Source organism: Mus pahari, chromosome 1, assembly GCF_900095145.1.
Source record: "Mus pahari chromosome 1, PAHARI_EIJ_v1.1, whole genome shotgun sequence".
NCBI lineage: Eukaryota > Metazoa > Chordata > Mammalia > Rodentia > Muridae > Mus > Mus pahari.
In genome coordinates, this window is record NC_034590.1 from 150,073,095 (window position 1) to 150,097,137 (window position 24,043).

The 24,043-nt window shown below is 43.2% G+C and overlaps 1 protein-coding gene across 4 annotated transcripts in view; it reads left to right on the forward strand.

Annotated features, from left to right (window-relative positions):
- Plce1 (phospholipase C epsilon 1) overlaps nt 1-24,043 on the forward strand; it is a 300,309-nt gene that overhangs the window by 207,982 nt on the left and 68,284 nt on the right. For all 4 annotated transcript variants that reach the window (XM_021196340.2, XM_021196332.2, XM_029538628.1 and 1 more), the window contains 4 exons: nt 5,392-5,537; nt 8,750-9,008; nt 10,796-11,001; nt 21,069-21,744. In XM_021196340.2, the coding sequence (XP_021051999.1) occupies nt 5,392-5,537; nt 8,750-9,008; nt 10,796-11,001; nt 21,069-21,744 (1,287 nt within the window). The remainder of the gene's footprint in view (nt 1-5,391; nt 5,538-8,749; nt 9,009-10,795; nt 11,002-21,068; nt 21,745-24,043) is intronic.

A 24,043-nucleotide genomic window follows, 5' to 3' on the forward strand; every position in this document is an offset into this window, starting at 1 on the left:
TATATATATATATATATATATATATGATATGGTGAAACATTTTCTGAGATGGTAGCACCCTTCATCTCTACTTGGTAAATATAACTGCCATTTATGCTGTGGGCTACATTTGATACCACTAAAAATTTTTGTCTTTTTTTTTAATTGTTTATTTTGTTTCATTGGTAACATTCTTACCACTTAGCACCAATAAAACCATAAATATACTATGTTATCGTAAGAATTGCCCTTGCAGTTTATAAGCTATGTGGGCTATGTAGTGTGTGTGTGTGTGCGCGCGCGTGTGTGTGTGTGTGTGCGTGTGTGTGTGTGTGTATGTGTGTGTGTGTGTGTGTGTGTGTGTGTGTGAGAGAGAGAGAGAGAGAGAGAGAGAGAGAGAGAGAGAGAGAGAGAGAAGAGAGTTTATGATAACAGTGCTTATATAATCTCAACAACCAAGGGCCCTGGGGACTCACACTCAGGGATGGAACAGTTGGTTTAAATTATGTTTCCATGTGAAATACAGTATTGCTATTTTTTCCCTAGCATGTGGGAAAGAGTATGGGAAATGATTTGACTGATAGGAAATAAATCCGTGTGCGTGATCAGGATTGAGACACAAAGGAGGGGTGGGTTTTGCTTCTCTGGGAGGAAGGCTGCTCCTGGGTGAGGGTTAACCCTTTCCATTCACTGCCTGATAGGAATAGTCAGAATAATTCAGGTGACTTTCAACACTGGCCGAAAGTCACAGACTCAGCCAAGCAGTGGTCTCAGGCAGGAGCTGGGTGACTCTGAAGAACCATTTTAAGTGTTCAGAATCCCATTTCTACTTGGAAAGAAAAGTTTGACTTGGTTCCCATACTAGGTTAAGGTCCATCAAACACAAACCAAGCTAAAGGAAGAATTGGATAGCTGCACCAAACCGAGACCAGTCTTTGTTGGCAAGCATTTCTTCTTGGTCCAGCAGAGCCAGGTTTCATGAACTGACTGTTACTGGTGAGAAAACCGGCTTGGAGAACAAGCAGGGGGGTTTGCTGGCAGCTACAGGGGAGCTCAGCTTAAGAACCCCTATAGACTTCCTAGGATGATGTAGGAAGGGCTTGTCTTGGTGGCCTGATTCCAGGTCTGTTTGGATTTTGCTTGCAGCTAGCATCCCCCCAGAGCAAGGAGATAACAGAGGGACATACTCAGAGCCTCCTGGATGTTGGAGTGACAGGTTTTACTTCAGCTTATATTGGAAAGGAATTGGCAGTTTCTTACTCCAGTGCAACAACCACCAGAACGTAGCCATGTTTAATCAGTACTCCACACCATTGCCACCATTTTCTTTCTTTTTTTATTGGCTATATTATTCATTTACATTTCAAATGTTGTCCCCCTTCCCAATTTCCCCTCCTCAAACCCCTATCTCATCCCCCCTCCCCTTTGCCTCTGTGAGGGTGAACACCCCCCCACACCCATTCACCCACTCACACCTCACCCCTGTAGCATCCCCTTATGTTGGGGCATCCAGTCTCCATAGGACCAAGGGCTTCTCCTTCCATTGATGCCTGACAAGGCCATTCTCTGCTACATATCCATCTGGAGTCATGGGTCCCTCCATGTGTACTCTTTGGTTGGTGATTTAGTCCCTGGGAGCTCTGTGGAGTCCAGTTAGTTGATATTGTTGTTCTCCCTATGGGGTTGCAGTTCCCTTCAACTCCTTCAGTCCTTCCCCTGGCTTTCATTGGGTTCCCTGGGCTTGGTTCAGATAGTTGGCTGTGAGTATCTGGATCTCTATTAGTCAGGTGCTAGCAGAGCCTCTCAGGGAACAGTCATATCAGGTTCTTGCAGCAAGCACTTCTTGGCATCACCAATAGTGGTCGGGCTTGAAGTCTGCAGATGGGATGGATCCCTAAGTAAGTTGGTCTCTGGATGGCCCTTCCTTTGGTCTCTGTTCCAATTTTTGTCCCTGTCTTTCCTTTGGACAAGAACAATTCTGGGTTAAAAATGTTAAGGTTGGTAGATGGCCCCATCCCTCAACTGGGGGCCGTGCCTATCTACTGGAGGTGATTTCTATAGGTTCTATCTCCCATTTGTTGGGTATTTTGGCTAATGTAATCCTTGTTGGGTCCTGGGAGCATCTAGCTTCCCTAGCATCTGGGACTTTCTAGTGGCAACCCCCAGTTCCCCATCCCCCACTGCTACGTGTTTCTATTCAATTTCCTGATCCTCTGTACTTCTCTCCTGTCCCTTCTCATACCTGATCTTGTCTCCACCTTTTTTCCCTCTCCCTCCTCTCTCCCTCCCAGGTCCTTCCCTCCCTCTACCTCTTGTGATTATTTTTCCCCCTTCTAAGACGAATTGAAGCATGCATGCCATGGTCTTCCTTCATCTTAAGCTCTATATGGTCTGTTGTGAGCTTTTGGGCTAATATCCACTTCTCAGTGAGTGCATACCATATATGTTCTTTTATGTCTGGGTTACCTCACTCAGGATGATATTTTCTACTTCCATCCATTTGCCTGAGAATTTCATGAAGTCATTGTTTTTAACAACTGAGTAGTACTCCATTGTGTAAATGTACCCCACATTTTCTGTATCCATTCTTCTGTTGAGAGACATCTGGGTCATTTCTAGCTTCTGGCTATTATAAATAAGGCTGCAATAAACATAGTGGAGCCTTATATTCTTATATGTTGGGGCATCTTTTGGGTATATTCCCAGTACCAAATCCAAGAACATCAAATTGATCATTCACAATAATCAAGTAGGTTTCATCCCAGAGATGCAGGGATGGTTCAATATACAGAAATTCATCAACATTGTAACCATTTGCATACTTGTTTCGGTGGAAGGGTGTTGAACATATATCCTATACATTATACTTTGGGATGGATCTTGTTGATGGTAGTTTTTCTTTAATTATCTTAGGGATACTTTCTTGATTTCATTCTGTCTCTATCTTTAAATGTATAGCTCCAAGTTGAGTGTCTAAGACACTGTTTCTCAACCTTCCTAATGCTTCTATCCTTTGATACAGTTCTTCATATTGTAGTGACACCCAATCATAAAATCATTTTCATTGCTATTCATAACTGTAATGTTGCCACTGTTGATGAATTGTAATGTATATATCTCCATTTGCCAATGATCCTAGGCAACCCTTGTAAAAGGGTAATTCAACCCCCAACGGAGTCTCAACCCACAAGTTGAGAACCACTGACTTAAGAGGATCCACCCAGGACCATGTATAAAAAGAAATGGTCCCCTTTCATCAGCCGAATAAACGAATACTAAGCTAATAGTCCTAGTTTTTAAGTATTATGATCTCATAAGAAAGTTTTTTTGTGAATATTTCTCCTCTGAAACATACTCTCTTTTTGGTCAATTTGTTTTATTCTTGTTTTTTGTTTCATTTCTTTTGTTTCCTTTGTGATACTGGGTATCAAACCCAGAGCCTGGCAAGCCAAAGATTCTAGATCTGAAAACTGGCATTGGACATCCCCCTATGGTTGGTGCTGACACTAGACATCACTAATTCTTATTGTTTCCATTTTTGGGCAGTGTGCCCTCTACCTTGAACTCCTATTTCCTCAGATGTCTAGGTCACCATGAACTCTGTGCAGGTCGCATTCTCTCACAGACTGAAGAAAGAGTTGTTCCTTAGGTTTCAGCTCTGTTGTTAACATATCTTGCAATTAATATGGTCAACAACAGACTACTGGTCACCCCCCCATTAGTTAGCCAAGGTGGAGCTCAACTTGGAGAGCTGTGGCCAAGCACCAGGATGAACAATAGTGAAATAATTTCAGAGCAGAAAGAGATCATTTAAATACCAAATGTCAGAAATGGGATGTAGATGTGAATTACTAAATTTTATACTCTGGTAGGAAAACAAAACAAAACAAAACCAAGTCACAGTAGAAGAATGTAATCCTGGAGTTAGAGCCAGAAAACAACCCTGTGTGTTCATTCACACAACCAACAAATGCCAATTCCAAGTCTAAGGCAAGCCTTTGCTACCTATTTTGCCGGAGGATCTTCAGCAACCTCTTGGGGTACTTGGGTACTAATCATCCCTGACTCTGAACTGTTGTGAGAGGTATATGAGATGTCATAGTCAAGGTACTTAGGATGGCTCCTGGTACATAATAATTATTAGTTTTGACTCTTCTAGTTGTTTCGTCATTTGAAGAATATAGTAGATTAGTATGTGTAAGAGATTGTTCCAAGATTGAAGAATCCTATAGAAGTGGGAGAGGAAGGATTGTAGTACCAGAGTGATGAAGAACACCATAAAAAACCCACAGAATCAACTAACCTGGGCCCATAGGGGCTCACAGAGACTGAATCGGGGAACCTGCATAGGCTAGACCTAGGTCCTATGCATGTATGTTACGGCTGTGTGGCTTGGCCTAACAGGGGGAGCAGAGCTGTCTTTAGCTCTGATGCCTGCATTTGGGACCCTTTGCTCCTACTGGGATTCCTTGTTTAGCTTCAATAAAAGAAGATGCACCTAGTCCTACTGCAACTTGATATGTCAAGGCTGGTTGATACCCATGGGAGGCCTCTCCTTTTTTCATGTGAATCAGAGGAGAAATGATGGATGAGCTGAGGAGAGGGGAGGGAAGGTAGAAGGGAAGAACTGGGTGGAGAAGAGGAAGGGGAAACTATAAAGGGGAGATAAAGTTAATTAATTAATTACTTGATTCATTAATTAATTTAGAAAAAAAGAGATTGTTCCAAAATATTTTTGTATTTTTGATTTGGTACTACATATTTCAATTTTTTAAAGATTTATTGCATGCACACCCACATGCATGCACACCCACATGCACACAGACACTGATGCACATGAGCTTATGTCATAGAAGGCGTGTGAAGATCAGAAGACAACGGCAGAGATTTTATCCTCTCCTTCTACCATGTGGATACTAGGGATCAAAATTAGATTGTCAAACTGTGGTGACAGGTGCTGCTACTTGCCCAGCCATCTTACCTGCCCTGATGTGACTGACACATTTCTTGCTTGATAAATATTTTCAATGTGTGGGCTGAATGCACTGACTGCCTTTAATCTCCATGTCCATTAGCCATATTTCAAGAGTATCCAAGGGACCTATTATATATATATATATATATATATATATATATATATATATATATATATAGTCTTATGGAATCATGTAGAGCGAGAGTGATTTTATGGTTACCTTTTTTAGCCTTTTTTATTTCAAGATGGAGATGAAGGTGCAGACCTATCCGTTCTCCAGGAGTCATATCAAAGCAGCAACGGATCTGGATTTCATATCAGAGCTCCTTGCTTACTTCTTTTCCTGGTCCCCAATTGATTTTTTTTTTCTTTAAATGTATATAGAAATCGAGTTTCTAGGCTATGTCTTGAGTGAATGTCTGCCATCCATCCTCCAGGTGAGCTCCTGGGTAACGTGGCTGGTCCTCACGGCAGGCTCCATGGAGGAGAAGCGGGAAGTCTTCTCTTATTTGGTGCATGTGGCCAAATGCTGCTGGAACATGGGCAACTACAACGCTGTCATGGAGTTCCTGGCTGGCCTCAGGTAAGGAAGTATGGTGTTCTGAACTGGTTCCTCTTTCTAGCCAGATAGCTCTGAATCAGTTCTCTGGACAGCCAGCAACACTTATTAGGATAAACTCTACGCCCTGGTCCCTCAAAGGGAGAGGAGGAGAAAGGAGAGGGAAGGCAGGGAGGGGGCAGCAAAGGGGAGGGTCCAGGAGTTGAAGGAGCCAAAATTCCTACTTGGCTGGCTGTATTCCTCTCTACTGTCTCAGAGATAGACGTGCACAGATGGAGAGTTCCTTCCTAGTGACTCCCTGTCTGCTCACCACTTGCTTTCTAAGGGCCTCTCACTGCATAATTACCTAGTATAGAGAACAACTCTAAGGAGCAGGTATCTATTTTTGGCCCACGGTTCCAAGGTGTCCCACATATGCTCACTTGGCTACTGGTGCCTGGGTAGAACACAACGCAGTGTTGGGAGTGTGTATTGGAGAGGTTTCTTTCCCTCATTTTGAACCTGGTGGAAGTGGTGAGAGAAACAAAGAAGGGTCAAGGACAAGGTATTATTCCTAGAAACTTGCCTGCGGTAGCCTTCTTCTAGCTAGACCCCCTCCTCCTAAGATTTCCAAAACCCTCTAAAATAGCACCCCCATCAGGAGGCAAGAATCTCCCCAAATGTTTAAACATATCTGTCAAAAGTGTGATACACCCTCTGAGTGACCACTCAATTTTCAGGTTTTAGATCTAGTCCTGGGGTCCTCTCTCTTACATTCAGGGGTCACCTCATCTGACAGGCAGGCTTTTACACTTGATCTTAGCCAAAAGGCCAAGAAGCGATGACAGGCAAGCTTTTAATGATAGCCCAAGCTCAGTGACCAACTCAGCTACCATTCAAGCCTAGATCCAGGACATTGAGTCAGCCCACCCCAACATAGACCCCATCTATGAACTACTGGAAGATGTGAAGGGCCCAGGTCCTGCAGATCCAAAGCCTCAGGGTCTCAGGGCAATGACAGGACATCTGAAAGGGGTCCCAGCGTGCTCAGTATTAATAGTGTAGCCGAAGTCAGAGGCCTGGAACCTGATCAATGACTCATTGCAATGGATTCAAGTAAAGATGGGTGCACTGTGGGACTCACGGTGACACACTACAGCTTCCAAGGTAAGATGTTTGGTTTGGGGAGAGGGTTTGGTTTTTGTTTCTGTTCTTTTAATTTTCTTTTGGAGGGGAGGTGGCAAGGGCAGAGGGTGGATCTAGAGGGAGAAAATGAGTGGGATTGGGGTGTGTTGATGTGAAATTTGCAAAGAATCAATAAAACGTTCTTCTAAAAGGCCAAGGATCTAGTCCTGATTTTGTGTAAAATAAAATTGTTTCCTCTCAAAAAGAAAGTAAGTAATAAATACATAGTCCAAGCTCAGTTCTTTCTATAGCATCTACTCTGTCTGGACTCATGAGAGACACCTCCACTGCCTCGTTAACCCTGAAAAGGCAGAAAGCATCTACAGAGCCATCTATTTCTCCCTGTCTTTGGGCAACTCCATCGAGCTGCCCATATTTAGGTGAGAGTTGCACAGTAGGCGATGATCCACACTGCCCAGCATTAGTGTCCAAGGAGTCCACTTGACACACCCAGCCCCTGAGGCTAAGTTCATGCTTTTCACATAAATCCTCTAACAGTACTCTCCACGGGGATGTTTCCAACTGTCTCGGTTCCCCGTGTGGGATAAAGGAGGGCAAGAAAGCATCGTGGGCAGGGGGCAGTCCGGACACCCCACATGATGCCATGATACTGCTCTTGAGATTGCCAGCTACCGTGTCACCTGTTGATCTCAGCAGCAGTTTCAAACTAGGGGGGAAATCCATTTAGTATGTTGTTCTGTGAATCATACATCGAAACAAGGTCCCTCAGGTGGTGTGGAGCTAAGGTGAAACTTCATTCTGCGGAAAGTTGTTCCTGCTAGAGTCTAAGCTAGCAGGCTTCGTGTAGGCCTCTGAGGGACTCAAAGATCAGGAGGGACATATAGGACAGGCTCTCTGTGGACAAAGCCTGAAATATTCGAACAAACCACGTGTTCTGGTTTCCTTTCTGTTGCTGTGATTAAAACAAACAAACAAACAAACAAACAAAAACCTCTGAGCAAAAGCAACTTAGAGAAGGAATGTGCTATCTGGCTTACTCTTCCAAGTCATGAGTCTGTCACAGAGGGAAGTCGGGGCAGGAACAAAAATAAGAACTTGGAGCAGAAACCTGGGAGGAATACTCCTTGCAGGTTTGATCTTGAAATCATATCCCGCTTTTCTAAGCAATATTTTTATTAATTATTTGAGAATTTAATACACTGTGTTTTGAATATATCCATCTTTCCCCCCAACTCTTCTTATTACCATCCTTCTCCGTCCTCCCATCCCTCCTCCCATCCCTCCTCCCATCCCTTCCCATCCAACTTAGATATTTCTTCTTCTTTTCTTCTTCTTTTTTTTTTTTTTTTTCCTTACCGCATGGAGTCCAGTTGTGTCACCCAACCAAAAGTAAAGCCTGACTTGGAACGTAGTCAACCTACCAAGGATCACATGGTTAAAGAAAACTGGCTTCCCCTCTCCCAGCACCTACCCAGTGCTATTAGCTCCTCGGCCAGTAGTGGGAAATTTGTGCCCACTTTCCACCCTCCATTTTTGTCTGCCTTGAGTATGCACAGCTCCCGTGCATGTTGTCACAGTTGCTGTGAGTTCGTGTGTGTAACTGCCCTGGTTTGTCTGGAAGACAATTTTTTGACCCCTTTTCTCCCTTACAGTGTCTCCACTCACTCTTCCATGAAAACCCCTGAGCATTGGGAGAGGACTTATTGTCATCTGCGACAAGAAGTTTCCCTGATGAGGGGTGGGAGATGCTAAGGGTATAGCAATAAATCATTAGGAGTCATTTTATTATGATGTCACAAAACATTACTAATGGGTTCCTTCCTAGGTCTGTGATCTATCTAGTCACAGGATCTTGGCTCCTTTCCCATCTCGTGGAGTAGGCCTTAAAGCCAATCAGGAAGGGGTTAGTTACTTTTATACCATCTGTGCCACTGTGTCACCAAATGAAGATAGAAATCATAAATAAATAAATAAATAAATAAATAAATAAATACGAACACAGAAAAAGAACTATGAAGTGACAGAAAACTTTATGAAATTTTGTCTACATAATGTAAGCGACATTGTCACCCCTTTAGGCTTAAAAAAAAAATGTCATTTATTTGCAATAGGTCAAGGAAAGTTCTAAAGATGTGGCAGTTCATGGACCAGTCTGACATCGAGACCATGCGGAGCCTGAAGGATGCCATGGCTCAGCACGAGTCTTCCGTCGAGTACAAGAAGGTAGTGACCCGAGCCTTGCACATCCCCGGCTGCAAAGTCGTCCCTTTCTGTGGGGTGTTCCTGAAGGAGCTCTGTGAAGTGCTGGATGGTGCCTCTGGTCTCCTGAAGCTCTGCCCACGGTACAGCTCCCAAGAAGAAGCTCTGGAGGTGAGCGGGCAGCCCCCGAGAGGCTCACCCAGCCTTCTCTGTACTCACTTGTACGATGGGAAGTCACTTTCCGAGTCTAGAGCAAGCCTTGGTATTGTTTATGCATGAAAGGAGGTCCTTGAAAGTTCTGGAGAAAGCAACACCAGCTGTTTGGAAGTTGGTGTTGTTTCGCTACGCTTAATGTGCTACTGTTGAGCACAAGGGGGGTGGGGGGGAGTGTTGCTGGATTTCTGTTGTTTTAATTTCAAAAGTTGATTAAGTTTTTGCTATTGGGTACAGCTACCTAGGTTTAGATGATGACATCAAGTGAGACCAGTAACCTACAGCTCGGTGGGGTAAGGAGTGGGGAAATCAACAGTGCCTTCTCTTCATTCACGTGCGTGTGAATGTACGTGCCATCCAGACACTCCAGACTCTGCCCCTTCCGCCCCGCCCACCCCTCTCTCAAGAATGGTGTGAGTTTTAAGTCAGGACATTGCACACTGTGTAAGGGGCACCAAGAGGCTCACAAGATATAAGGAAACCTCCCTCTCGGGTGTTTAAAAGTGAAATAAAAATGTTTTTAAATGTGTTAGGGAGATTTTTGAGGCATTATGTATTTGAAAATCTAAAACCCGAATCCAGAGTCCTTCATGTTCTTATCTGTGTAGATGACCACACTCAATACTGACTCTTACACACACACACACACACACACACACACACACACACACACTCACACTCACACTCAACACACATACACTCACACACTCACTTACACCCACACATACATAAAGATACACACACTCACACACATACATACACATACACACATGCACGTGCACACACACATACTCATACACCCACTCATACCTTCACACCCACACATATATACAGACACTCACACATACTCACACACTCACACACATACACACATGTACAAGCTCATACACACTCAGCACACACATACACATTCACAACACTAAACACATATGTACACACAAACACGCTAGCATCCGTTCTTATTTGAAGTGGGAAGACTCAAAACTTCAGCCTATCTCACGTCACCTGAGAAGACAAGCATCACATGGCCTAGGAAGACTTGAGATCCCCTGACATGGTCTCGTTACAGACACTGGCTGATATTTCCTCGGTCTTAGCAGCTGGTATTAAAAGTCCAGTAAATGAAAGAGGCCGCTTTAAAAAGCCTCCCACCCTCCACTCTCCTCAGCTCACTGCAGCGGAGGACCACTGCCTCTCCTGACTGGGTTGCAGCTCTTCCCTCTGATTCTGGAAGCTTCCTGATCATGATCAAGCCACAGTGGTAGCTTTAAAAACATCAAGAAGCTACTGTCTTCCTAGGCACACATGCACAAGGCCACCAAAAGACAGCTTTTAAATGTTTTTCTGGAGTCGGGTCACTTCAACTTGTTCCATGTCATGGAGATCTTTACTCATTCTCTTCTCAATTCCCATTACAAGCCTAAAATGAGTGTCCTCCTCTGTGAAGTGGCTAACCTTGTCCCTAGGGAGCCATGAAATAATATTGCTTTTTGGGTTATAAATTCACAGTGCAGTTTAGATTCCTAGAGGTGCTGGGATTGTCACAGCAAGGAAGGAGCAAGTTCTGGGATTTCCTGTGGTGAGGTAAAAACAATAGGAAATAAAGCTTTTCTTGGAGTCTCTTGACTCCATTTCAATAAAATAGGCTCAGAGGTTGTTATTTACCACTGATTTAGGTCTCCTAGATGCAGATGGTTCAGACATGGTAAGTTGCAACAATGTATTCTTGAACTCTTTTTCTGTAGTTTGTAGCCGATTACAGTGGACAAGACAACTTCTTACAACGAGTGGGACAGAATGGCTTAAAGAATTCAGAGAAGGAGCTCACGGTCAACAGCATCTTTCAGATCATCCGGAGCTGCAGCCGAAGTTTGGAGATGGAGGAGGAGGACAGTGCCAGCGAAGGGAGCGGCTCTAGAAAAAACTCCTTGAAGGACAAAGCCCGATGGCAGTAAGTCCCAACGTCGGCATGTATGTGGGTGGGTGCAGCGCCAGCGCGTCTGTGGGCAGATGCAGTGCCAGCGTGTCTGTGGGTGGGTGCAGCGCCAGAGTGTCTGTGGGTGGGTGGGTGCAGCGCTAGTGAAGGGAGCGGCGCTAGGAAAAACTCTTTGAAGGACAAAACCCAATGATAGTAAGTTCCAGCAAAGGCTTGTACGTGGGTGGGTGCAGCGCCAGCGTGTCTGTGGGTGGGTGCAGCGCCAGCGCGTCTGTGGGTGGGTGCAGCGCCAGCGCGTCTGTAGGTGGGTGCAGCGCCAGCGCGTCTGTGGGTGGGTGCAGCGCCAGCGTGTCTGTGGGTGGGTGCAGCGCCAGCGTGTCTGTGGGTGGGTGCCTGTCTTCTTTGCCCCTTGACTAGTTTTTTTTTCCTACTCAGTTCAGTTACACATAAAAAAACTGACAAAAAAAAATGTGTCACTTTCATGCTTAACCAAGGCTGCTTCAAACTTTACTATTTCCGAGCTCGAATCTATCTCTCCTGTGTTGCTCCTTTGTTCTTAAATTACTGCATACATTTAACTTTTTCCAAGAGTTGTAGCCTTTTTTAAAGAAAAGGATTTCTTAGTTTTTTAAAACTGATAGTAAAATTTTAGAACTGTGCGTATTAATGGGGCATATATTATCCCTATAAAAATAACTAAAGCTGTCCTGCCATTTCGAAAACATCAATAACTGAGTTTCAAGATTGGAATCCCAATCTTTTATTTACTTTATAGGTTTTTTTTGTAATAGTTGCTTCTATTAAATCCTGGGTAGGGTGCTGGGGAGGATATTAAAATACTTTAAAATATACCAGGGTCCTAGGTATTGAGTGATACCCACAATCAGTAATTTCATCGGTCCACCTGAGATCTGCAGTTCTAACATCTCATTTTGAGTAACACTGCAAAGGGTTAGTTAGGCCTACACACACACACACACACACACACACACACGCACGGAGGAAAAGGAGGAGAAGGAGGAAGAGAAGAAGAGGGAGAGGGAGAAGAAGAAGGAGGAGGAGGAGGAGGAGAAGAAGAAGAAGAAGAAGAAGAAGAAGAAGAAGAAGAAGAAGAAGAAGAAGAAGAAGAAGAAGAAGAAGAAGAAGAAGAAGAAGAAGAAAGAGGAAGAGGAAGAGGAAGAGGAAGAGGAAGAGGAAGAGGAAGAGGAAGAGGAAGAAGAAGAAGACAACCAACAACCTTGTCCTAGAGGCTGCAAATGTTCATTGCAATGAGTTGCTGGTCTGTTTCGAGGCCTCTGACTTCTGTTACACTATCGGCACTGGATCCCTACACTATCTGTACTGGTTCCTCATTGCGACTCCTGTCAGGTATCCTGTGCCCTGTGTCATGGAGATCCTGCAACTTCGGACCTGAAAGCCTGGCCCTTTCACATGCCCCAGAAGATCATAGATGGGATAGACATTAGGATGGGTCAACTCAAAGCCCTGGATCTAGGCCTGGGATGTAGTTGAATTAGTTAACCTCCCACCCTTTCTGGGGCCCCACCACCAGGGTGAGCTCTCCAGCACTGCCCTGGCTAACTCATCCAAAGGCTTCAGCCAGCACAGGGGAGGGTCTACTCTCCTGGTGCCCTGTCCTCAGACCTGCTCACCAGCACCTCTGCCTGTGTTGTGCTGCCCAGGGAGGTGTAGGCCCACTCTCCTGCGTGCTGCAACTAGGGGAGTGGGGCCAGCTCTCCTACTCTCATTACCTCAGCCCAGCTCTCATGCACTACGAGGGTCAAGGAGGCAGAAGGCACCTCTCTTTTATCTACAGTACCCCTTGCCAGGTGAGGGCAGGGTTAGGTCTCCTGTGCTCCTGCCCTTGGAGCTGGTTCACCACGCTCCTGACACCAGGCGAAGATGACATAAAATAGCTTTAAAAATAGTTTGTTTGTCTTTCATTAGAAACTGTACTTTTATAGATCAAAGAGTATTCCCTTGTGTGTTTGCATTTTGTTCTGTTTTGTTTGATAAAGCAACTGTGGATCTTTGTCTGCAGTGGAATAAGTTTTGAAAATTATTGCTTGGATAACAATATAGAAAAATAGGTTTCAATGTAACATTTCATAAATATATACCATTATACTTTTTATTATGTTCTGTTCTAATTGTTTCCCTCAGTTCTCTCCTCCATCTCTCTCCTTTATAACTGACTACACTCTCTGGGTTCAAGACACTTAGATTCCATTACCCACTCTATCCTCACCCCCATCTTTTGATATCTTTTTTTCATTTTCCTTGGGGCTTTACTGTATCTGTCGCAGAGGTCTTTCCTTGGTTAGGATTCTTTTCTTATGTGTTTTGGAGGTTTGGTTTTATTTGGGGGGGGGCAGGGGCATGTCTTTGTTTGTTCTGAAACAGGATCTCAGCATGTAGCTCTTGATGTCCTAAAATCACTGTGTAGACCAGATTGGCCCTGAATTCACCAAGGTTCCCCTGACTGCCTCTGGAGTGCTAGGATTAAGGGAGTGAACCATCATACCCCATGTCATAGGTGTTTTTAAGCAACTCTTAATGAGATGTTTTTCCTGATTTCTTTCTTCATAATTTTACTACTGACATAAAGGAAAGCTATTCACTGACTTTTGTATATTAATTTTGTATTCTGCTACTTTGCAGCATTCATCCTTTTGTAATATTCCCTTTGGGAATATTGATCATTTTTACCAGTAAACTTTGAAATGTTAATTCAGCATTTTACCTAGTTCAGTGGTTGAAGGAGCTGAGTGTTGGCTGTGTTAGTCTGCTGTAACCCATACATCTGATGGCTTAAGTATCACTTCTGCCTTTGTGTGAGCACCTTCTGATTGGGGAATCTCACTTTTGAGAATCTGCACCTCCAGTGTGACTTATTTTAGAGAGAACAAACAATGGCACCTGTCACCACAAAATCACACCACCCAAGAAAAGGAAACAAGGAAAGCCCAATGGGATTGCCATTCTTGCATATAAATCAGAAAATTGGGAAACCACTATCAGTTTTGCCATTGAGTTATAGTTTATTTAGGGTCAAAGTTGTAAATAAATCCAGTGGAGGAATGAGGAGCCAGAGGGGCAAAAGGGGGAGAAACAAGATTAGATAAACCAAAGAAAGCATGGAGTCAAAAGTATAATGAAGGGCGAGAGGGAAAAGCAGGAAATTAAAAAAAAAATAAAAGAAAGAAAGTCTCCATGATCATGAGCAGACTCGTGATCAAAATGCGATAAGTAGATAAGTGAGAAAAAAATAAATAGGGAAAATTAATATCTGATAGTTTTTTTTTTTAAGCCAATGGGTACAAAACACTACTAAGAGTGTAGTAGAAAGAAAAGCTAAAAGGGAGACCAGAAAAAGGGACTGTCCAGAAAAAACATGCATAGACAAAGGTGGGTAGATGTGTAAAGGGGAATTAAAAAAAATGAATACATAAAGATAAATAAAGCCTTTTAAAATATGATAAAGTAAAATAGTCGTAAAAGCATTTAAAGCAGGATTTGGTGCCCCGTTCCTCTCCGCCATGCTGGGGTCTTGTCCGGCTTGTGCTTGAGTTGGTCTTGGGCATGACGTCACAATTGCTGGGAATCCATCCGTGCCCAGATGACACTGTTTCCTTGAAGTCGCTCACCACCCCTGGCTCCTAGAATCTTTTCTTCTTTGGCAACGATCCATGAGCCATGAGGGAAGAGATGAAGGATCAACATCTTGTTGAGGGCTGAACATTCCAATGTCTCTTATTCTCTCTCATCGGCTAGTTGTGAGACTCTGTGTCAGTTGAAGTCTACTGCAAGAAGCTTCTCTTATGAGGGATGAGGGATGAGGGATGCACTCATCAGTGGTTATGGCAATACATCTTTAGCAGAATAATACTATTGGTTCTCCACTAGGGCCCAGAGGAGATGTTGACATTTAATTACTGCTGGCAAAAGAAAGGTCAGTTTTCTTCAATGGAGTGACTTTGGTACATTGAGCACACTCCAGGGCAGACACTACACTAGTAGCAGTTAGCTAACACAAACTGTCAGGGAATGACAAAAATGTGTGTTAGTGGGGAGGAGCAGGAGAATCTGGGAGGACTCGGGAGAGGGGAATGAGCATGATCAGAGTGCATCCTGTGACAGCCTCACAGAATTAAAGAAAGCATTTAAAAATAGAAGAAAAGAAAAAAGAAAAACATACAGGAGAAAAAAAGGTGAAGGATTAGAGTGAATTCTGGGAGATTGCTGGTTATATAGATCGGGGAGGACGTAAGACTTCAGGGTATATGCAACAGGGAGACGGTGGGTCAGACCCCTGAATATTTTACTTTCTTATGGTTTATGCAGGCCCTGGTCCTGTTTGGGGCAAGCATCTGCTCTTCTCTTCTTTGCACATCAGGGCCCTCTGCTGGCCACACTTGGCTTTGCAGTTTATGGTCTAGGCACAGTCTCCAATCCTCCCAAGAGGAGCTACATTAGCTATTCTGTAGGATGGCTAATTTAGCTCAGAGGTTTCTCCCAAGTTCATTGGGAGTAGAAGAAGCAGTCATTCTACTAAGATTTATACAAGTGAATCTGTCTTTGTGCTTTCAAAATCCACTCAGCTTCAGTTACCCTGCTGGAGGGAGTCAGCTTTGGCTATCAAGGGTTCTACTGCAACTCCATGGCAGCACGCTAGTTCCAGAGGTTGCTGGATTTGCTGACATTTGGCCCAAGGGAATTAAGGGCCAGTTGGTGAGCTCTGCTTCCAGCCATTGAGGGCAGAACCATCTTTTTCCTATGCACTTCTCTCTTCCTGGCCTTCTGTCACCTGCCAGCATCCAGCCTTCACATTCTCTACAACTACCCGCAAAATTGTCTCTTACCCTTGGGGTAGGGCCAGTTGACTCTGATTCCTCGTCTTGTGAGTCTTCCCTTTTCTTTAGCTGCCAGGGTAGCCCAGTTTTAAATGACAGACTCCCTTGGGATGGGCGAGCCCTTCAGAGCTGGCTGAACTCCCTTCCACTGCTGGCTCTTCCCATGAAAGAAGTCACTCTCTCAGCAGGACGGACAACTGGATTTGAGACTCACGAGAAGTGTGGATATGTCTGTGGTTGGGACTGCCAGTATCTTCCCTCCAAAGCCATCTCACTGTATACCTTCCAGATATTTCTCTTTCTGCTTTCCTGTGCCAGGGAGCCAGGCCACCAATGCTGTGCTTAGAGTGGTGGCCTTCTGCTTCTCTGCACCTTTCAGCTCTCCTGTTGCCCCTTTAATGGATTTCCAAAGCTCTACCTCTCTTTTAGTAATTCTCTCTGTGTCTCTTTGTCTCACTCTCTCTGTGTGTCTCTCTGTCTCTCTCTGTGTGTGAGGACCTCTCTGTGTCTCTGTCTCTGTCTCTGTCTCTCTCTCTCTCTCTCTCTCTCTCTCTCTCTCTCTCTCTCTCTCTCTCTCTCATACTGACACTTCTTCATAGGGTCACAGGGCGGTAGCTTCTAGTCTTCATCTGACACGGAAGTTACCTCTTATAAGAAATTTATTTCCATTTTTCTATTTATTCCTTTCCTTTTTCCTCATCGCTTAATCATCTATATCCTAAGAACATTCTCTTCCACTGTCCACTTTCCAGATCCTGTTGTAAGCATCCTGAGAATGGAGGAAGAAAACCGCAAAGATGCAAATATTTATTTCACAAAGCTGGGAAGACATATTGAAATCCTCACTTTCAGACCTTTGTCCTAAGGAGTGGAAGTAATTTCCTGCCTCTTAAGTGACTGCTACTCTAAAAAGAAGCCCTGGATGTGTGGCAGGGAGGCAGGATTTCACAGGTTTCCCGGCAGCCATCCCAGTAACCACTGTTTCCTTATTTACCTCTGTCCAGAGCGTCTTGTGAAAATGCTCCGTTCAGAGTGTCTTAGCTCACAGTGTTTTTCAGGTCCTAAAGGACAATGGAACTGGGCTTATTTGAGTTGAAAAACAATAGCCTCCAGTCCTTGTTCATATGTCAATGCCCAACTCAGTGAAAAAAAGATAAGAAATGAAGAAGAAAAAGGAAAGAGGAAGAGAGGGAGGAGGGAGGGAAGGAGAAGGGAAGGAAGAAAGAAAGAAAAAGAAAGAAAAAAGAAAGGAAGGAAGGAAGGAACCAACCAAGCAATCTATCTTATGATCCTTCAGTTTACCCAGCATGCAGTGTGTTAGAATTCCTCTCAAAACCTTTAGCTGCTCCTGCCAGAAACCTCAATGGAGTACTCATAGAAACGCCAGAAAAAGCAATCATCAAAAGCTCATGTCCACGGGGCTGGAGAGATGGCTCAGCAGTTAAAAGCATTGGTGGCTCTTCCAAAGGACCCCAGTTCAATTCCCAGCACCCACACAGCAGATCACAACTGTCTATAATTCCAGTTCCAGGGGATCTGACTCTCTCTCACACACACCAGACAGACATGCAAGCAAAACACCCATATCTATATCTATCTCATGGCCTGACACTGAGGAGATGACTAAGTATGTTTGCTATGCTAGCATGAGGATCTGAGTTCAGATCTCCAGCACCCATGTTAAAACAACAACAACAACAACAACAACAACAACAACAACAACAACAACAACGTAGTGTGCCCATAATCCCAGCACTGAAGAGTTAGAAGCAGGATTCCCGGAACTTGTGGACTATCCACTTTAGTTGGTGGGAGACCATGTCTCAAAAACTAAGGTAGAGATCAGTTGAAGAAGACATTACCCACCTCTGGCCTCCACACCCAATCCCCACCCCCACCCCACCCCCCCTGCTCCTGCACACACATCCAAAGTCTCAGCAGAAAATGAATAGAATGAAGAGACTACCTGAATGCCATTGGCGGTTTATGGTGTGCTTGTAGGACCTCTGTACAGATGAGGAAGGCTGAAGACACTGGCTTAAGGAATAAAGAGCACAGCTAGAGCATGAAGCTGAGCAGAACTTCTGCCCAGCAGTACTAGAGACATTAACTGGAGAGCGGCAAATCCTTCGCTTCTCTTCATACTACTTCTTTGGACTTGGAACAGTTCTTGTGTTAGTTAGGGCTATTGCTGTAGTAAAATATCATAACCAAAAACAACCTGGGGAAGAGAGAGTTCGTTTTAGCTGACAGTCTGTTATCTAGGGCCTTCAAGGCATGTACTCAAGGAAGGAATTGATGCAGAGGCCGTGGAGGAAGCCTGCTTACTGGCTTGCTCTTCATAGCTTGCTCAGTCTGCTTTAGGACGTACCCAGGGCCATCTTTCCATGGATGGCACCTCCCACACTGAGTTGGACCCTCCCACATCAATCATCAATCAAAAAAAAAAATAGTAACAATAAAAAAGTGCACCGCAGGTTGTCCATAAGATAGTCTGTTGGGGATATTTTCTCAGTTGAGATTCCCTCTTCCCAAATGACTCCAGCTTGTGTCAAGTTGACATGAAACAAGCCAACACTGGTCTCTTTTGGAAAATAACTGACTAAATAACTAAATAACTAGCTACAACTGAGAAAAATGATAAGTTAATTAAAAGCAAAAAGGTAAAACTTAAAAACTTTTTTTTTTTATCACATGGAGTAGCTGTAACAAGTCATATGGAAGGTGATATTCTTTTTTTTATATTCTTCTGTTTTGAAACATCACATTTAGTCTTTATCAGTTGGTGGTTCATGTTCAAATACTCATTGTAAATTTCTATAAAGTAATAAACAGTAACAAAGAAAATATATAAGCATGTTGACACACAGGCTTCTCATCAGGTATCCCTAGAAAATCGGTCAGATATCAGTTTCTGGTTTCTAATACTGAATACCATAGATGCTCTTCAAAAACGGGGTTAAAACCTCCTTTCCATTTTCATGCCTAAGAATGATGAGGTGGTTTCTCTGCTGGCCAACCACATCTTTGATCTGGTTAACATTGCTTGGTTCATAAATCTTAATTTTCCATCTTATCCATTTTCATAAACCCACAAAAAATTGTCTCCTGGGAGACTCAGGCTCAGAACTCCATAAAATCCACTCTGTCTTATCAGAGACAAAAGATGCTAGTAGCTTCCTGCTTAAAATGAATTTATTTCATTACAAACAATTGTCAATTTTATTTTGGAAATTAGCCCTTGGATGAATGCTTTTTAATGGAATTATTACCATCTGGCATTAGTTTCCTTTGTATTTGAAAATAAATACTGATGCCAAGACAGACTGCCTCCCTGTATCCCCTACATACATGCATGGCTTACCTCATCTATGAGAAGCACATACAGACTTCAGAATAGCCATATCCTTTTTTCTATTTAGATACTATTTTTTTTCATAATGCCTATAGTTTTTCACTGGAAACACTTTGTTATATTAAATTAAAATCACAAATTCTATGTCTAAACTACCAGGTTATGTTTTAACCATTATCAATGCGCACAGCCTTTCAACTTTGGTTGGTTGGCTGGTTGGTTGGTTGGTTGGTTGGTTGGTTTTTGAAATAGGATGTTACATTGTAGTTCAGACTGTCCTAGAAGTTACTGTGTAGCTGAGACTGGCTTAAAATCTTGATAATCCTCCTGCCTCAGTCTCCTTAGTGTTGCAATTACAGGTATCAGCTACCCCTTACCCCAGCCATTTCACTTAAAAATCTACCACCAAGTGTCACAGAAAAAATAGGATAGTGGCCCCAAAGAGAAATTTAGGAGTGACCTCTGAAGAAAGCCATCCCAGAGACACAGCTGGCTAGTCAACCTGGAGCAGAGGCAGTGGAGAAGAGGTTAAATGAATGATGCCACTTTCGCTATATTTGTTCATAGAAGTGCCCTTTACTGCGCCAGACCTGGAGCTGGGCACACTTGTAACCTTTGCTTTGTTGGATGTCTTCCCCTGCGTTGTGAGGTCACTGACTACTTCTTTAGTAGATAAGTGGAGAAAGACATAGTTTGAATGTTTTGACAAGATCACACAGAATACAGGAGCAGATCCACGTGTTCTTTTCAGAGTGACTGCAGAAGGCATGAAGTTGTGGAGCTACACATAAGTGTTTGATTCCTTTCCATTGTCACTGAGAGCACTTTTGGAGGGGAGCTAAGTTACCCATGCAAGCTTTTTTTATTTTTTAATTTTTGATTATAACATGTGACAACAAGAAAACTGGGTGAAATTTTACGTATTTACACCTAACATTAAAAAACTGGTTTCTATATCATCCTTCAGTAAAAAGAAGCAAGCTCCTTTTGGTAAATGGCTGACTGTGGGATGGAAGCAGGGAGCGTCTTACAGTGACACAAAGTAGTGAGTGCTCCCACGCAGATCAACTAATCATCCAAGCAAACAGATCTGAGTCTGTGAAAGAAGCACAGGCCGAAAGAGCTCCTAGTGGGACAAAATTAAATAAAGTAGGATTAAGTTATAACTCACTCAAAGCATTAGCTAAATATCCAAAAGTCCGCACAGTAAGTGTCTGGCCTGTAAAATTGATAAGGAAGCAAACAAATGGGGAGCAGAGATAAATCTCCTGTGCAGAAGAATTCCAAAAATGTAACATGTAGCTTCTCCACTCCCTAGGACGTGGAAGGTAGCAGCTCTCTCCTCCCATGTGATCTGGACGTAGTGACTTGCATCTAATTAGTATATAAGGAAAGAATCTTTAGAAAATAAATTAGTAATAATAATAGTTGATGATAATGATTCATTGGGGTATGAAGAACACTACCTCAGTCATGTTTAAGGTCTGCATCAGTGGGTTGTCATGTTAGAAGTATGTGCAGTTTATAAAGTGTGATAAGGATGTTGTTTTATTGCTGAACCATTCCTCACCAACCCCAGAATCTTGCTCTCATTTTGAGCAAAACACCAGACAGATGCTAACTAAAGCTCCTTCTACAAAATGCCCAGTTGTACTTCTCAAAACCATCATGGGCACCACAAAGCATGCCTGTGGTCAGGTGCCTTGTAAGTATAAACAAGTTACACAGTGTTGTTTGGCATTTTATATTTCCCATGCTTTCTTGAATTTATAGCAGAATGAGAAACCCATTCCCACCGTGTGTGAAGAACAGGCTCTGTGTTGGTCCCCTTCTGGTTATAAGGCAAAGCAAACTTGTATCTTTTTTTCCATCAGGTTTATAATTGGAGATTTGCTGGATTCAGAAAATGACATCTTTGAGAAGTCCAAAGAGTGTGACCCTCATGGATCAGAGGAGTCACAGAAAGCCTTTGACCATGGGACGGAGCTCATCCCATGGTACGTGCTGTCCATCCAAGCGGATGTGCACCAGTTCCTATTGCAGGGGGCCACAGTCATCCACTATGACCAGGACACACATCTCTCCGCCCGCTGCTTTCTCCAGTTGCAGCCTGACAATAGCACGTTGACCTGGATGAAACCTCCCACTGCCTCCCCAGCCGGTGCCAGACCCAAGCTCGGCGTGCTTAGTAACACGGCCGAGCCCGGCAAGTTCCCATCACCGGGCAACGCCGGGGTGAGCGGCCTGGCAGAGGGAATCCTGGATCTGTTCTCAGTGAAGGCTGTGTATATGGGACACCCTGGCATTGATATACACACTGTGTGTGTCCAGAACAAACTTAGTAGCATGCTTCTATCGGAGACGGGGGTCACCCTGCTCTATGGGCTTCAGACCACTGACAATAGATTACTGCACTTTGTGGCGCCAAAGCACACAGCCGAGATGCTTTTCAGTGGATTGCTGGAACTTACTACAGCTGTGAGAAAGATAAGGAAGTTCCCTGACCAACGACAGCAGTGGCTTCGGAAACAGTATGTCAGCCTCTATCAGGTAAGGGGTGCATCCAGCCTTCTTCCTTGAGTTGCGCAGTCCTCAGGAGCATGCACTTGGCATTTAAACTACTAGGTTCCGAGCCCTGTCAGTGACTCCTGTGTACCCTTGGGAAGCTTTCCTTAACCTCCCAGGGCCAGCCAGTGTAAAAACTGGAGATGAGCTGAACTTGTGCGGAGCGTGTCTGTGAGAGTCGATAGAGCGCACAGTGTATAAAGACAAAGTATAAATTGATATGCATGTCTGCTCATGGCGAGGCCTCTTGTTTTTCTGTGTGACAACAGTGACTGAGCAGTGCATTTCTCAGATCTGGAAAGGAACCCATCCATACGTCTCCCCAGCTGAAGGTCTCGGCTGAATGCATCATTTCAGATAAACTAACTAGACCAACCTATTAGAATATTGATTGAGTGACTTCACATACATGTTAACACACAACACTCTGCCATGCACTAGTACCAAAAAAAAAAAAAAAACCCTACTTAGTTTTATTAGTTAAATTGTTTGAACATCTGTGTGATTTTTCTCCAGAATTGTGATAACAGCCCTATAAGAGCATTGTTTTATCCCAAGTTTGGAAAAATGTACATAGAAAATAAAAAAAAAATATTTTTTTCAACTTCAAAAATGTAATATAATAAAAACCAGGGAACTATGTAACGATGCTGGTGGAAGAGATATGGTCAACTTTGTCAAGGACACTGTCAAGGGCAAAGCTAGGGCTCACAGTTCTGAGTATTTAAATGGAGTTGTGAGCAGCTGGGAAGATTAAATATAGCAATACCAGGTAAGCATCTTGGTTATAAGCAATGGACACAAATTACTCGCTATATGCCCTGGGGAGAAAAAGTTTTACCAAAGGGGGTGACTTACTTTTATGGTCTTCATAGAACAGAGATGTCAGCATGTTAAAGTACATGAATTTTTCTAAAAAGATTTTGGTTTTGTTTTTTGTTTGTTTGTTTTTCCCAGAGACAGAAACTGGCTATCCTAGAACTCGCTCTGTAGACCAGGCTGGCCTCCAACTCAGAGATCCNCCTGCCTCTGCCTCCGGAGTGCTTGGATTAAAGGTGTGTGCCACCACTGCTCGGGCTTTGCTTTATTCTTACTTTTTAATTAACTATGTATTGCTGTGTGTCTGAATGTGGGTGGTGCATGGGCAAGTAGGGGCCAGTCAAGGCCAAAGGCATTGGTTTCCCTGGACCTGGTGTTATGAGCAGTTTTGAGTCACCGTGTGGGTCCTGGGAAGCAAACTCTTGTCCTATAGAAGAGCAGCCTGTGCTCTCAACCACTCAGCCCACATGAAGAATTTTTTTATTGACTCTGTTTCCTAGCCATCAACGTCTACAGTTTGCTGAAACTAAGAATGTGTGTCCACTCATAAGCATCTTTCACAGTTTTTAAAAAAAGGAAGTATCCTTTGCCCATCCCAAATATATTTATTATTTTATATAAAACAACTCACATGGTATTTTAGTTTCCAGAAAGCCTCCTTGAGAGATTAAACAAAAGTATTATCTTCTCCTGGCCTGGTTTTCTTCTTTTTTCTTAAAAACTTTTTTTGAGACTATAATTTAACTATAGCATTTCTCTCTTCTCTTTCCTCCTTGCAAACCCTCCCATATACTCCTTCTAACGCTCCTTTAATTTCATGACCTCTTTTGTTTTTTAATAATTTTTATCATATGAATATATGTACATATATATTCTTAAATATAACCAGTTCTATCCATTCAGTGCTACCTGAACATATATTTTCAATGTCCTGTGCAGAAAAATTCCAAAAATGTAACATATAGCTTCTCCCTTCCCTAGGAGGTGGAAGATTACAGCTCTCTCCTTCAATGTAATCTGGGCGTAGTGATTTTCATCTAATTAGTATATATGGAAAAAATCTTTAGAAAATAAATTAGTAATAATAATAATGATGATGATACATTGGGGTATGAAGAACACTACCTCAGTCATGTTTAAGGTCCGCATCAGTGGGCTGTCATGTTAGAAGTACGTGCAGTTTATAAAGTGTGATAAGGATGTTGTTTTATTGCTGAACCATTCCTCACCCAACCCCAGAATCTTGCTCTCATTTTGAGCAAAACACCAGACATGCTAACTAAAACTCCTTCTACAAAGGAGTTCACATGTTGCACGAACAGAGACACATATATTAATTTTTAAATTATTTACAAATACTTCCTTGGAAGTATAAAGGAGGGCTACCCTTAAAAAGTTAGAGTGTACAAATAAAAAACAGTAGGTAAGTAGGTAGATAGATTGATAGAAAGAAAGAAAGAAAGAA